Raw genomic sequence first — 16,399 nt, forward strand, 5'->3', positions numbered from 1 at the left:
GCTGTGCAAATATTTGCCAATAAAGAATAATAGAAGATACTATAGTGATACCTACTACCTAACGTACTTGTTTGTCCACTACCTTGTATAAATACTGATTAATCCCTGAAGTAGATGAGCAGCACTGCCTCATTCTGTGCTTTAGAACTTGAAAATTGTCTCAGCTTACCACTGTGGTAGTAACTTCTTTTCCCCACCTTTCATGTTTGGTGAACTCAGTCTGGAATCTTAGAATTGAGCCTGATTCTTTGCATATCCTCAGCAGTATTGCCGTTCAGATTTCATGCTGTCTTGGCAAGTGATATGCTGGAATTAGTTGCTGATTGCTTCCAGATTAAAATCACAGTAAGTTTGCTGGAATGCAGCTTGGTCTTTGAGCTAATGTAGTGAAATGGTATGGTACCTTCTAAAGTAGGTAAGCAGAGCACGTGCAAGTGAATTATTTCTCTACAAAACAGGCTAAATAAAACCCTTTGGCAATTTACTTTCTTTTTCTGAGAAATAGAATTCATTAGTTACAAACAGGTGCTGTTTGTATACAAAGTAAGAATTTGACCGTGACAAAGATAACTTGGTTTTGGCTGAAATTTTAATAGAATAATGAGTAGCTTCAGAGGCAAAACAATGCAACTGCTTTTAGCAGAGAATGAAAGCTGTTGGAGTATGAGTCATTATATTGTCCATAAAAGTGTTTTGCTTAATGCAAATTAATATATTTCAGACCTGTTCATGCTGACTGAATCCGCAAAACTCAGATTAATTTTTTTTTCTCCAAAGTGCAGAATTACCAGTAAACTGGAGTTTGCGTTTGTTGCAAAATTCACCCATATATTTGAACTATACTCGGTATTAAGTTGCTGCAACAAAACAATGGGCCAGCCACTACAAGACAAAGTGAGAAGCCCTCATTCAGTTCCTGCAGTGCGGTTAAAGTCTGGGACTGCTAGGTGTAGTACTTTAAGCTAATTTGGTAATCTGCAGCAATTAAATGCATTTTATTACTGAACGTAATGAACCAGAAAGATTTTTTTTTTTTATGTTCTGCTTTGTACTTCCTTTCTGCAGATTCACTTCAAAAGCATGGTTTTTTGGTGGTTTTTTTTTTTTTTATTAAATACTTAATTCTGGATTTCACTGTTGTGACATATTGTTGTTTGTCTACAAATCTGTAGACAAATCTGTTGTCTACCCTTCTGTTCAGGCAGGTGGAATATGATTTACGGTATCAGGTAATTCAGTAATTCTGGTATCGAGCTGTATTCAGTGGTCAGAGAGAGGCAGGCTTTGTAGAGAATTCAGGATGAGATGGACTTTGTGTTTGTTTTGATGTACAACTTCCAGTATTTATTTCTACCTGTGAAAAATTCCAAATGGGTGAAATTACTTCAATAAAGATATTGGTAGTTTTTTAAAGTTTACTTTGAACTACAATTCCATGATTTTTCAGTTTTTGCTGTCAAATAGTGTCTCAAAGCAAGGGGGAGTGGGGCCAAAAAGCACTGCGTGTACGGATTTGTCAGGCCAGCCTTGCTATATGGAGCAGAAAGCTGCACCACTGGAGAACAGGAGTTTTAATGAGCTCAGTTACGCTTGGGAGCGATGACAGGACATCAGAGAATGGCAACACCAGGAGATCATGGCACAAAAGTATCATCTGAGATGTGACAGCAAGATTTAAGCAGTTTGAACATACTGTGAGGATGACAGAAATCAGAGGAATGGAAGGAAAGGTTCAGACACTGGGATAGGGAAGGAACAAGCAGAAGGCAAGCCAAGGTTGCTGTGTCACAGGAGCATGCGTGGGGTTTCATCCACAGTCCTCTGATCTCATCTCAAGGGCTGTGAAGATGGTCAGAGGAGCTGGAGCCCCTCTGCCATGGAGCCGGGCTGGGAGAGCTGGGGCTGCTCAGCCTGGGGAGGAGAAGGCTCCGGGGAGACCTTGGAGCAGCTCCCAGCACCTACAGGGGCCGGCAAGAAGCTGGAGAGGGGCTTTGTACGTGGGCACGTGGTGACAGGCCAAGGGGGAATGGCCTTAAGCTGAGAGAGGGGAGATGCAGATGAGCTGTGAGGCAGAAATTGTTCCCCGTGAGGGCGGCGAGGCGCTGGCCCAGGCTGCCCAGAGCAGCTGTGGGTGCCCCATCCCTGGCAGTGCTCAAGGCCAGGCTGGATGGGGCTGGGAGCAGCCTGGGCTGGGGGGAGGGGGCCCTGCCCGGGGCACGGGGTGGGACTGGGTGGGCTTTGAGGTCCCTTCCAACCCAATCCGTCTTATGGTTTTATGATTCTATGATTCATTGCACCCACCAAGCAAAACACAGGGAAGTTCAGTGTTTCTGTGGAATTGGGAGAGGCTTGGGCTATAAAAACTGGCCAGATGACTTTAAGGATGGATGAAGAATTTTATGGCTGGTCTCCTTCAGACTTCTGAAATAATGATTTTTCTCGGTGTTATTTCAGAAGCTGAAATTAAAGATGAAAAATGCTAGCCACTGAAATAGTATGAATGAAGATTTGTGAAGGAAGTATGAGACATTATTGCCACAAATACACTTTTTAAGCAGAGGGCACGTAAAACAGAGCGAATGTCCTCCCCACACACAGGCATTTCCACAGCTGGACCCCAGAAGGGGTTATCACTTTCAGCCAGCACTGAGGTTCCCCTCTGGCAGTGGGAGGTTCTCCTATGAAAAGCCTGCAAGATCAGGCCCAGGATTTACATTAATTCATAAACGTGATATAATCTGAGACTCTGAGATGTAACCTGTCTTCACAGGGGCTAGAAGAGGGTCTTTGCCTTCTCTGGAGAGCAGTGTGTAACTTGCTAGGTGAATTACTTCCCAGCTGGGGCAGGGCCAGCCAGGGCTTTCATGGGCAATGGAAAAACATCCTGTTGCCTGCTAGTCACTAGTGTCTGAAGGCACAGCAGCTTTTCATACCTCCCTTTGTCCTGTTCACTCACCATTTTGTGGTCTGGATGAGATTTTTCCCACTGTTACGCAAGCTTTTGAGGACTAGGACTGATCTCTTGTTGCAAAACCCATTGCAATTTGTCATTTTGAGTGTTTTTTAGATGCTGGCTAAAACACATCACGTGCTGTGGTTCTCCATCAGCCAGGCAGGCTAAAGAATTGGTATAAATCTCTGCTCTGTTCAAACTCTTTCATCTGTGTTGCCCTTGAAACTAGGGAAGTCATTTCTACTTTTGAGCATTATGCTCAGTTTCTTCTCTGCTTGATTTCTTCTCTTGACAGGAGATGCTTTACCTGTAGCACCAGCACCCTGCAGAGGGCAATAAGCAAATGTTAATGCTGCCCAGGTAGGAGAATGGCGTTGCTGCACAAGTCCTGGTTTTATTGTTTGGTTGCAGGTAGATAACTCTCTGGTACTGTTATTTTATTTCCCTGTGTTTCAGAGGTGATCCTGGAGTGCTGACAAGTTTACAGTGAAGCACGCTGGTATTTGTCTGCTGATGCAAAAGAGTCAAATAGCATAAGTGCTTAGCACGCTTTCTTTTCTTCTAAATTAAAAAAAAAACCCACAAACAAAACCACAACACTGTGCAAAAAGAAAAGCAGAATAAAAAGCCAGTTCTGGAAATCTCATAACCAGTGCTCTTCCAGACCCCTTTGAAGTTGGCGTTGGACAGTTGCCAAGCTCAGGTTTGTTGCCTCTTCCAGGGTTTTGCTTTCTGCCGCCCTGCCCATCTGCACAGTACCGGCTGGCTGTGGGCAGGATTCTCCCTCTGCTCCTGTGGTAGGAAAAACCTTCGCTGCAAAAGACAGTGACCAAAGATGGGAAGCCTGAAGTGTAGGTTTATGCCATGTTCTTAGTTGCATCTGCCATGTGCAGAACAATGTGAATTTAAGGAGTGATGGCTTCCAGCCTAGATTCCAGGGCCATTTCTTTTCCTACTGGTGTCGCAACCTTTACATCATCTGAAGGAACAGGTTTTGTGTTTTATGTGCCCAAAGGCTGCCCGTAAAGGTTGGCAAGGGCAGTTGGTTAAGTCTGCACAAGGTCAGTCAGGATGTCTAATAATTGTCCTAACACTTTACCTGTTATGGAGCAATAATGAGAGTTTTTTCATTATTTTCGGGTGAGTGAACCTGGCAGATGCTGACAGCCAGCAGATGTGTAAAGTTCGAGGTGATTTGTAAGGGACCGGCTCATCTGACGCATGGTAATTGCATTGTGGGACATTGTCACTCAGCGTCGTGTCCTGCTCCAGCAGAACGAGGTAAAGGTCAGTTCAAAGAGCTGGTGTAGCGTGAGGGGCAGCTCGGGGCTGAAATTAAAAACCTCATTTCCATCTTTCCCCTATGCGTGTGCTCACGGCATGCCTGGAGCCAGGTGGGTGCCCCAGTTCTAGATTTAGGGATTGCTGGGTGACCAAGCGGTTGTTTTGGCTTGGAGGGGGCTTCAATCCCTCTTCTGGTGAGGCTTAGAAAAGGTCTCCTTCCCCACCTGTTGGTGTGTTGGTTCAGTGCTCATCTCTCCGCTTATCGTTTCGGGCTTGAAAGTGACTTGTCCTTTGCTTCAGCGCCTGTGTGCCACGGCAGCTCCCTGGGCTGCCAGCGCCTGCTCTGCCAGCGCTGCAGCGGAGCCTGTGCAGCTCGCAGCTGGGGGGGTGCAGCTGGACCCCTCGTCTACTCCCGGCTGCCCTGTGTGCTCTCCTGTCCCCACCAAGAGGGGCTCCGACAAGTGTCTTTTGCTTCAGAGATGCTTTTAGCCCAATTTGCCATTTGTGACACCAAAAGGTCAGAAGCTGCTCTCCCTTCACACCTAGCTCCCTGCATGCAGGTGAAGTTCAAGTTCCCCCATTCCTGCTCGTAGGCATTAGGAGTGCTCTGAGCAGTCCTGTTGGAAACGGAGTGGATTTGTCTGACGGTGAGCCTGTGGATGGCCCCAAATGGGGAGCGAGAGGTGGCCTCGGGATGTCCGTGGCTACCGGGACCATGCAGAGTCCCTGCAGCATGGAGCACAGTGCTGCCTGTCGGTGTGCTCGGCTTGCACTCTAATCAGGATCGATTTCTAGTGCTTCTGGAGTTTAAGTGGGATCTTTATCGCAGCCACGATGTATAGAAGTCAGCTGAAGCCCTGATTGACTGGGTTTCCTGGGTGTGCCTGCACTTCTGTAATATAGGTGCTGATAAATCTGTAATACACTGGAGATCTTGATAAAATGTGTGTTGTGTATTTCATTTGCTGTTGCCTCATTCTTCTCTACTTGCAGGTATCTAATCCCTTGCTCTTTATCTCACAAGGCATCACATTACAAATTTTGTTCTTTATTCTTCTCCTGACATCTCCACACTTGCCAGCACTAGAAATGGCAGTAACATGCTCTGCATGTGCTTCTTGAAGTGCAAGCGCTGGGTCAGCTTGGTAGCTTGAGGTTTCCCGCCAAACTGGCCAGATTAGCAGCAGTGCCCTCCATGCATTGCAGACTTGCAGCCTCCGTCAGAGCCCTTCAAGTTGTCTCTTTTAGCTTCTGCTGGTGCAAAGCCCGACCGTGAAAACTGAAGGAGAGTTTTGCTGTAAACATGAGCAGAGTCAGGATTTCCCCCGTGTAGAGGTGTTGTTAAAAGCTCTCCCTAATTATTTAAGCTCAGTTGTTTGCTGACATGTGCAGGCCTGCAGGTTCCACTCATGGTCCTCATGCTGAGCATCAAGGGATGGATTTGTCCCGCTGGGTGTACGATCATGCATGTACCGGTGAGTGTGACTGCTGTATGAGGATTTGGCAGAGAGCTAGCCAAGGGTCTTTTTAGAGATGCTAATTTGAAGGAGAAGGTGGCTTTTCGTTGAAAAGATAATTTTGTAGAAATAAGTTTTTTCTGGAGTTCTTGATATTTTTCTTTTGTTTAGTGTTCCAGGATATTTTTTGGAGTCCTTTTTATGTTTCACCAGAGGACTCCCATTTTCTGACCTGCCTGACCTAACTCTTTGTAGACCTCACCTGATCCTGAGCATTTACTGAGCTCGTTTGTCGAGTGGTGATTGCTGGTGGCCACAAAGGCGTGAAGCAGTCCAGGATGTGTCCAGACTGCTTCTGCTTTGGTCAAGCCTTTCAGAAGTGTAGCTCTTGTTTTTCATCCAAAATTCTTAGAAGGAAGTTTTATTTGTAGTATAGGAAAACTGAGTCTTTGCTTTGACCGAGCTGACCCGTGAGGGTGCTTGTTTGTCTGTGCAAGTCAGCGCTTAGTGTTGTTCCTGGTCATTTCATTGACCTTTAGGAAGAGAAAGAGTAAATTCTTAATTCAACAAATATCTGCTTCCAGGCAGTCATGAATCATGGGATTTTTTTTCCTAAGAGTGTGCAGATAGGTTCTGCGTTTAGAATAAGATTTTTTTTAACCATGGCACACTCCATTAAAGTTTGTTATGTATCCAAATTACACTGCTTTGCTTTTTAACTACAGCTGAAGCCGTGTTTCGAATAACAGATGTGGAATACTGTCATCCCACTGTCACACCAATTGTTCATTGTTCTGAGAAGGTCACATCATAATTCATTAACAATAATTATTCCCCGGGTACACCCTGCACTTCTTCACTCAATTGCTTCATTAACTTGTAAGTGAATCTCACATTCACTGCTCCAATCAATGAAGATATATTTATAATGTACAAGTGGATGCTATTAGTTACAATATATTAACTGCCTAATTTAAAATAGAAAAGCTATCTTTATGAAGGGCAATTAACCACTAAGTGTAATTGATAATTCACATACCTATGATTAGGAAAGACAAATAATAAGAAAGAAATGAATCACCAGCATTATTGAAGAAGACACTGGCATGCATTTTTAATGAGCAGAAGGAGTTCTCTGGGTCAGGACCAGATTTCCAAGAATTCTTTGATGGGAAGTTCATCATCAGATGTGTTGCCTCGAGGCGGTTTTAGTGTTTGCACCAACCACTTGGGATCATCTTCCCTAGAAAAGGAACCCAGCATGTTTTATTGTCTTGAGAATCAATGCAGGGGCTTTCCTAATAGGAAAGTCCTTTTTCATCCTAACACAAAGAAAAGTAATAATACTTTAGCAAGAATTAATAAGCCTAGACCCAAACTTACCAAGGTATCTGAACCTGTGTGAGCTCAGGTTCTCAAAGATAGTTAAAGAATCGCAGAACGCTTTGGGTTGGAAGGGACTTTAAAATGTAGTTTCAACCCTCTGCCATAGTCAGGGGCATTATGTACAAATTCACACTAAACCTGAAAAAAATTAGGCATTTTAATATATTTGAGGAGCTGAGTCACAGTCCCTTTGGCAAATATTTCTAAAAAAAATTGTGATACTTTTTCAGCACTTCTGATTTCTCATGGCCACTTTGAAATGCATTAGTTCTCCAAATAGCTGGGAACTCATCCTTGGAGAAGAGGGCTTGTCGTGACATCCCCAGTAGGTCACCGCAGCTTGGGGCAGGAAACAAAGCTGCGCAGAGGCAGAGGGCTTGCACAAGATTGCAGAGTACCGATCCACAGGAACCATGTCCTTGGCTCTGGGTGCTTGGGGCCGTGTTTTCTTCCCTTGAGAAGCCATTTACCTGTAAACATTAATGACTGAGTCAGTTGAAGTACCGTATTTTTCTTGATTACCCGCAAAGTAACAGCACAGGTGTTTTATGAGAGATTAAATAATAAATGTAACCGAATAATAACTGTAACTTATATCAACCCCATTGCTGATATAAGTGTTACTGCAATTAGCTGGCGGCTTACCTGGGGTTTGTAGAGGTGCGAAGCCTTGCTGTTACCTCCAGCTGATCACTGCAGCAGGTGATGAATAAGTGGAAAGGTAAAAATCCAAGTTAAAATGCTAACAGCCAGGGGTATTGCATCAGCTACCATCCTCAGGGCAGTGCAGTGTCTTCAGGTCATGTGTGTCTACATCCATAGACCAGTTTAAAGAATAGGAACTGGTTTGGGTTTTTTTTATGTGTTGAGAGCGTGTGTGCCTGACAGACTGTTGTATCCTGGGGATGGTGGGCATTGCCTAAGCTGCTGTGTTCCGCTTAGCTCTCGGCTCCAGAAGGGCAGCTACATGCTATGGCAGGGACTCTGCACGTGAAAACTGCAGCTGTAGTGCCCCAAATCAACGTTTTAGATGTGTCTTGGTCACAGTAAGGGATCCCGTTGCTTTTCTGGAATATCATCTTTGCATTTTTATTGTAATTATCCAAGTTGGGTGTGGGACAGCAAAACTGACACTCTTCACTCATTTTCTATGTCTAGTTAACCCCTCTGCTGCTTTTACTCAACAGGATCAAAGCGGCTGGTCTGAAGCTGCAGTTCTGCACTAACGAAACCCAAGCGACCCGCGAGAAGTTTGTGAAGAAGCTCCAGGGCATGGGCTTTGACATCTCCATGGCCGAAGTCACTGCCCCAGCCCCAGCAGCATGCCGCATTTTGAAGGAGCGCAGCCTGAGGCCACACTTGCTGGTGCACAATGGTGGGATGATGCTTGCAGCAGATGTTGGGACACACAGGGGACAGCCCAGAGGGATGTGGGCGTTTTTGGTAGAGCAGTGAATTCCCATAGCTTGTGTGGGGAATAGCTCCCGGCTGTTGTTTTCCTACAGGGAAAAACTTCTTCCTTAGTTGTGAGGCTGTGGAATAAACCTTAGTGGTCTGGTCTGAGTGAGATCCCCATTGTGGTGGTGGTACGATGAAGGCACAGAGTTGTGCTGGCGGTCAGCAAGAGCATGGAGGAGTCTGCTGCTTAGCCACAAAGACCAGGAGATATGTGAGGTCTTGTGCAGGACATTATGTTGTCTTTGTTATCATGACAGAGGTTTTAAGTTTAAAGTGTTTTCTTCTGTAGAACGTGGGTATGGAGAAAGAAGATGGACCCTGGCCTTTCTGTTAGATGCTTTCATCCAACTACCCAGGAGTTTGCCTTGGATCTAGGTGCTTGGGTGTAATAAGCCAAGATGCTTATTAGATGATGTGGGTGGCAGGAGCTAAGGCATGGGTAGGAAATGGGTTATTTTGCTCTTTGTTGTAGGACAGATAAATAGCAGGATCCAGTCAGGAATAGAAGGGTCTGAAGAACACTTGATTCAGACTTGGATTTTATTTAATTATTATTTTTTTTTTAAATGTGTTGTGTCATGAATGAAGGGAAACACAAATCTGGGGAAAAACCCATCAGTTCTAATGCGATCTGAAATGGTAAGGGATTTGTGGGTTTATTAATTTTTTTTCTTCCTTTTGTAGATCTTGTCCCTGAATTTGCCGAGATTGATAAAACAAACCCAAACTGCGTGGTTATCGGAGATGCAGCAGAAAACTTCACCTATGCAAACCTTAATGAAGCTTTCCGAGTTCTGATTGGGATGGAGAAGCCTGTTTTGATCTCTCTTGGAAGAGGGTGAGTTAAGCACTGTCTCTTCCTCAAGTTTACAATTTTAATTTCCCCCAGCATCTTTGTATGTAATGGAGGCCAGATATCAGTGTGGACATTCAGAGTACCAATTTTTAAGCAGTTAATCTATGTGTCTGGACTGAGAGGCTGATCTGCTGAGGTATCTGTCAACCAAGAGTCCTCAGTGGGTAGTTCAGTCGCCTGACTTGGCCTCCTGCCCTGAGTCACTTGTAGTCTTCCCAGGGGTGTAAGGGAAAACTGAGGTGATTACACTGAAATAGATCTCTAAAAGAAGGTTGTATGGATGCTCCCAGTGAGCCACAGTGCACTCCTGTGCTGATGCAGGATTGCAAAGAGCAGTGGCAGTCACTGAACTTGCTGTGCTGAATCCTCCAGTAGGCTTAGAAAATACTCATCAGTAGGGTCTCTGTGCTGCTACAGCACTGGGTGAGGCATCTCTTGAACTTCAGCTGTCAGTGGTCTTTTTTTCTGTAGATGGTGCAGAGTGAGCAGTTGTGTGAACGTGTTTTGTCGGCTGCTGCAGGGTGAGAGATGTAGCTGCTCTTCTGAGGAGGAATGGTTGCAGCTTTTAGAGAACCTAGAGATGCTCTGGTGTATAACTGCAGCAAATGCCTTCAAAGTCAGCATTCGAGTGAACTAGACCTTGATGAAACAATCAACAATATTTGCAGGTGGCAGTGGGCGGGTTAAATAGCTGTAGTTTTGTAAACCACTAGGAAAAGGACTTTTGTTGCTTTAAGGGCAAGTCTGAGAGCCTCTTAAAAAACCCACAGAAATCATGGAGAGTTTGGTTTTTGCTGGGTGCAACCCCTAAGTGAATGAGTGTTGCCGGAGGGCAGTAGGATTATAGACACTGCTTGTCTTTTTGTCCTTGCCTCTGCAAGATCTCAGAGGTGAGAACTGTTGATTTAACTGCTGCCTGTAGCCATGTGTTCCTGTCTGAACTGAAAATAAATGATTTTAGTAGTGAAAGAAACCAAAAACAAACAACAAAAATCCAACAGGCTGTGCTTGGATAAAGGGCTTTTAGTGTAGATTTGTGATGCAGTTTGATCTTGCAGCATTCTGAAATTACTAATGGTAAGGAGGATCAGGTGGTCCAAAAACTCTCTTTCAGGCAACAGTCAGCCAGGTTTCTTCTTCCAGGTTCAAATTCTACCCACCTTTGTAGTGGCTGAGATGTGATACTGGATGTGGCTCATGGCCTGTGTAACGTAAATGACTCCTTGCTGTTTGAGTGGTACTTCAAGATGTAGTCTCTGAAAGCTGGTGTTAGCGTTCTGCAGGTTGATTCATATGCATGAAAACATCATATGTAAGGGTGCACTTTCATGCTGGTGGCTTGAGAATTGCTATACGTGAGGAATAAGAAGCCAGGAGATTTTTTTTATTTGGTAATAGAGAAGCCCTACCAATTTGTGGAAGTAGCTGCGATGCACAGACTCCACCTGAACGGTGTTGGAGACTGGGGTAGAGGTTCCTCTGGCTGTGAGTGAAGTGTGGTGGCTGAGAAGACCTAAGGGGAGAGCCCAAGGATATACTGAGAAATGCTGTGCTGGTGTGTGTGGCGAAGACCTGCAAATACAGCTGTGCTTTTGAAATGACACATCAATTGTTGTTGTAGTTTGAATATCAAAAGACATTTTAAATTATCCTCTGAACATTAAAGGTAAATTTTGACCTCCTGCTTTCACATACAGGAAAAATCCAGTCTTTGGATGTTTTTTCCTAAGAACAATTCAGTTAGAGGTATTCCAAGATTTTAAACAGGAGTTTATTAATGCCAGCACTGACTAATGACAGATCCCAATGACCTTGAAGGAGGTACCTGTTGTGCAGTGTATGCGCTTAAAAAAGGCTATGCATGTTTTGCTTGAGGAAGCAGTAGTGACAACTTTTTCCTGTGGTTCAATAGACTGTAATGGGCATGAAAACCCTTCTTAGGTTGTGGGTTATTGATCCAGCTGGGTAGAACTTACCAGCGGGAAGGAGCAGTTAAATCCATTGTGTTGCTTTACCTGACACTCATGCTCTGATCTTACAACACAGGCGAAAAATCCTTACTGTTTCTTAGATGGATAAGGAGAAAATGTTGAGCCAACAGCAGAATAGCTAATGTACGTAAAACAACCGTTTTATGGTATCTAATACCGTCTTTCAAAATGAAATATAGAATCAACCTTTGTTTAAGACTTGCAACGCGATCAATGCAAAAATGCCTTTGAACCCTGTGCATATAAAAGTATTTATGTGGTTATTCATTGACGTAGACAGCTCTGAAACAGACCCACTGTTACTTTTTTGAATTGTTATTTTCCATTGAAAAATAATGATTTTTGGATATTCTGAGCTCACTTTTCACCATGAGCATATTTTTTTTTAATGATTGATCATTTAGGTAATGTGAACTTTAGTTCTGATTCAGTCACCCAGGTAGGTAAGTTCTCTGACTTGAAGAAGAGAGATTGTGAATTGGATGAATTGTTCACCTGACTAGAGAAGCCTTGTTGATGCAAAGAGTCATATACAAAACCCAGCCACAAGCCAGCTTCATTTTTAACATGCAGGATCAGTGTAACTGGGTGGACCTTAACAAGGTGCCTACCTTGGGCAAGTAGGTTGATTTTGGTTGAAGTTTTAGTTCATTCCGTAGAAAAGGAAAGTGTCAGAGTCACTGAAGCAGAATGCCCGCCTCCTGGAAATGGAGTGATTTACATTTAGCATCTGTTTTGGGCTGAGAGTGGGAATTGGCTTTGTAATTTCTTCTGTCATGCCACTGTCAGAAAATTAAGCTGTTTACGCTAGACTATAGAAGGTTAATGGCTCTTCTAGCAAAGGTCAAGTGGTCATTTTAAAGGGAGGCTGTGCTGAATAATCGAAAATGGCAGAAGGATAAGGCATAAAATCTTAACTGACTGCTCATCCTACCTTTTTTTCCTGTCGTACAGAAACCTGTCTTTGCTGTGGTCAGGAGAGCTTGGAAGACCTGCATTAATATGATTTCGTATTCCAGGAAAACACCATAAAGATACTAACTAGTTTTATGAGCTTCATGGCAATAGGAACATTTTTAGAAGGAGCAAAATTTGGCTTGGATGGCTTCCTTAGTCCCAGTAAACAGTGTTCTGGCTTTTCTCATGTGAGAGTCTGCTGGCAAGCAATGATGCTCAACTCTTTGGGGTTGCCTTCCAGATACACCGAAGAAGGTGTTACAGCTGCTGGTTGGTGCCAGCACTCATCTTGCTGTCTGCCGAGGGCTCTTCATCACTGATTGAAGGAAGAGCAGTGTAACCGCTGTCCTTTGTGAGCAGCTAGTACTTTGTGCAATAAAATTCAGCCAAGTTCATCCCTGATGTAAGCTAGCCGAAATCCCTTTGAACCAGTGGAGTTGCGTCCCAGATGCCAGACAGCCATCCGATCTGAGATCTTTGCATTGCACAGGACTGAGCCTGTCCTTTACTTAATTTCTGGTGTTAAATTAAGGCTCCAGAGTTTCTGATGACTTGACTTTTTGTTGCAGCCATATGGACATCTGTATAGGCACAGAAATAATAAAATGTGGTTTCTTTGTATTTAACTGCCAACATTTTCATTTCATTGGAACTTTATCACTTTCATTTCCAGACGCTACTATAAAGAAACTGATGGCCTGAAACTTGATGTTGGAGCGTATATGAAGGCATTAGAGGTATTTTATAGCTTGCATTATGCTTACTCGCTCTGTGCACCTTGTTAAAAGAGTAACTGGTATAAATACGGGTCATCTTCTGTAATTACTCACCTTGGTGGAGGAAGTTTCCACAGATTGAAATTCATTTACTGCATTCTAAAGACGGATGGATTCATTTGTTTTCTGGCTTCATTCATTTTTTAAGTTTTACTTAAAATGTGAACTTTAACCGTTGTGGTACCTTTATTGGAAGTGAGGCCCTTGAAAGAAGGAGTCAGAAGAGCAAAGATATGGAATATTGTCTGCAACATACTCAGGAAAAACTGAAGGTCCGTTTTATGTTTGGTGTAGCATTGTTAACACAGCCCTTGCCCTTAATAGTTTACAGCAAAAGGCCCTTATCCAGCAAGATACTTAAGTGTATTCCTGTTTTTAAGCCTGATAAAGTCTGTGCAGAACTGGAACCTGATAGATAAGTCAGCCTAGGGGTGAGGGAAGGAGAGAATCTTTATTCTCCCTTTTATAGGCTTGCAGAGAGTTAAAAAGACCAAACCATCGTGAATGCAGAAAATAAAGCAAAGTAGAGTGGTATACAAGCACAAAAGTTAGTGGATATAATGTATGCTTGCAGCACATTCTTTTGTACCTATGTGAGTTTTGGGGAGTTTTTCCCTCTCAGATATGTTCAGGCTTCCAGTTGTCTAGGAATAAGCTAGAAACATACCGTGCTTTTTCAGCATAGTGCTGATATTTAGTTGCAGGAAAATAAAACTTTTCAAGTCTGGCTGGTCACTTGAATCATTGCAAATATGCCAGGTGACTGAAGAAACCCTCTGTATCTTTTAAGGCCCTCCAGTACTTTTGATCATTTCATATGAAGGGTATTTGTAGTTTCTTTAAGAGTGATGGTCTTACAAAAATGAGCGGTCCTGGAACAAGTGTGAAGACTACTCTCATGACAGGGAATGTAAAAAGCTTGTAACATGAAGTGTTTCAGGAGGACTTTCCTGCCAGAGAATATTAAACACTTCTGTTATCCAAATTCTCAGATATTCGCCTTCACCTGTTAATTCATTATGTTACTTAAGGGCAAAAATCAATAATCCCATCATTTTTGTACAATTGACTGGAGTTTTGGAGTTGAACAAATCCTTTTCTGATCAGCATTTTATATGTGTCTCTCTCTCCTTTTTCCCCAGTATGCTTGTGATGTTGAAGCTGAAGTAGTGGGAAAACCAGCAAAAATGTTTTTTGAGTCAGCCTTAGCAGAAATGGGAGTTCCACCACAGCAGGTAAGGTTTCTGATGCTGTGACCGCTGGCTGTGCCATATAGTTATGCCCACTGATGCATGTTTTTTTTGGTTTGCTGTCTTTCATGGAAAGTTATCAAAGAGGTTGAAGGGAATGTGGCCAGGAGGATGTGGTAAACTTTGGGTGGATATACAAATGTGTTTTTCCAAACGCAGTGTGTTATAGGTGGTGCAGAGAAATATTTATATTCAGGATCTTCCAAATAATTACTCAGGAAAAAAGAAGAAGAAAAAGGAAAAGAAAAATTGTTGAAAAAAATGCTTCAGAGGGACACGCCCCCCATGTTTGCCCATTCTATCAAATAATGTGAAGTGTACAGAAGAGAACTGACAGCCAAGAGAGTCAATGCTAGCAGGTGGGGACCTGCTGAATTTCTTCTGCCCTGTTCGTATGTCCTGCCCTCCTGAAAGGCATGACATTATTTTCTCTGCTTTTTTGAGAGTTCTTTTTGACTGCCTGCTATTTCCCTTTTCATTCCCTGCATCTCTTTCTCTCTCTTTGCTCTGAGTTGAGACCTCATACCTCTTCCCAATTTAGAATCTTCCATCCCTCCATTCTCTACTGTGGTTTCTCCTCCTATTTGTACTCTTGTGTTGTGCTTTCTTATTCACTTTCTTCCCAAGCCACGTAGTTCAAAAGAACATGCATTTCTGCCATGGTATTCCTTTATTTGGAGGCCGAAGAAAACAAGAAGAGAGAAGTTAGGTTTCCCAAGGAATTATGGAAGACGTTACGCCTCACAAGATGATAGGTGCCCCAGTGGCTGGCAGTCTGCTTGGTGACTGGAGGCTGCAGCAGGATGGTATTGCAGCCAAAATGTTATTTATTTCCTTTGATGTCACACTGACTACTTTTTTTAGTAAAAGGGAAAGGCAGAAGTAAAATATTTTCTAGTTTAGGTGAATGGGAAGCACTGGCTGACCCCAAAACTCTTCCCGTGTTATTGGGTTCATAACGCTTTCCAAAAACATGCTGAATGTGTGATGCTCCCTGCTTACTTAGTACAGCCCATTTTTTCCCCTGTCTGTAGTTGTGCCCGTGTCATCTTTATTGATTTATTATGTCACTCAGGACATAAGGATGAGTATGAGATGACTCATGGACAGCGGTGAATTACAATGTAATAACTCCATCAGGGTTTTTTTGGTGACATAAACAACAGGAATGAAGTTTGGGTGGCTTGAGGGTTCCTAGAGCCTGGAGATGAAATTATGGCCCTGTAATTCAGTATGTGCTTCGTCTTACTTTATTACAGAGTGGGGAGATGGAAAAGACCTAGTAGGCTACCTAATCCATCTCCTTCCATGCGCAGGAGTGTTCCCTGCCCCACGTTTGTTAATGTTTTGTCCAGAGTGGTTTTCAGTAAGCCAAACAACTGGGCTTCTGTAAGTACCCTAGGGACAGTGTTCACAGTCAAGGAGGTCTTGTGAGCAGGCAGCTTTTTCTGAGATTCATCAGAATATTCTCTGAAAGCACATCTCTTTATTTGTAGTCTTACTCCAGGTAACAACCAAAATGCTTGCCTTCCTGGGTATTTTTTTTCCTCAATTATCTCTAGACTTATTATCATTACAGTAGTTCTCTCTAAAACTGTGTGTTTAGCTCTCAGCAGCTTCCCTCGTGATTTGGTCCCTCTGCACCCTAACCTGCTGCGCCGTTCTTTTCTGTACGCCCTTCAGTTTGTCGATATCTTCCCAGTAACAAGATAGCTCAGCCTGAACATAATATCCCAGGTACAGCCACGGCAATTATTCAATCCATTCATCCAACCAGCAAACCAAGAAATCCATTTCAGACACACAGTGGCATTTGAAGAAAAAGTAGCTGGAAAAAAGAACAAGGGGTGGGGGGGAAAGCCTACAGAGCTCAGCCCTTGGATGCTGTTTGTGTGGATCAGATGCATGTAGGTTTGTGTTTCATTTCTGCTTAGATCAGAAATGATTGGTGTGCAGGAGTAGAAGGGAAGGTGTAATTTTTGAGTTTTCTATCCTTGGACCCTGTGTAGTGGCTTTGCTTGCCCTTTTCCA

The 16,399-nt window shown here is 43.4% G+C and overlaps 1 protein-coding gene across 7 annotated transcripts in view; it reads left to right on the forward strand.

Annotated features, from left to right (window-relative positions):
* Positions 1–16,399, forward strand: part of LHPP (phospholysine phosphohistidine inorganic pyrophosphate phosphatase) — a 90,745-nt gene that overhangs the window by 5,660 nt on the left and 68,686 nt on the right. For all 7 annotated transcript variants that reach the window (XR_008823899.1, XM_056351876.1, XM_056351878.1 and 4 more), the window contains exons 2-5: positions 8,268–8,455; positions 9,223–9,376; positions 13,016–13,079; positions 14,261–14,353. Coding sequence is in view for 6 of the 7 variants with exons in the window: in XM_056351876.1 (XP_056207851.1) it covers positions 8,268–8,455; positions 9,223–9,376; positions 13,016–13,079; positions 14,261–14,353 (499 nt within the window). In the remaining variant the exon portion in view is untranslated. The remainder of the gene's footprint in view (positions 1–8,267; positions 8,456–9,222; positions 9,377–13,015; positions 13,080–14,260; positions 14,354–16,399) is intronic.

This window comes from Falco biarmicus, chromosome 9 (assembly GCF_023638135.1).
Source record: "Falco biarmicus isolate bFalBia1 chromosome 9, bFalBia1.pri, whole genome shotgun sequence".
In the NCBI taxonomy this organism is placed as follows: domain Eukaryota; kingdom Metazoa; phylum Chordata; class Aves; order Falconiformes; family Falconidae; genus Falco; species Falco biarmicus.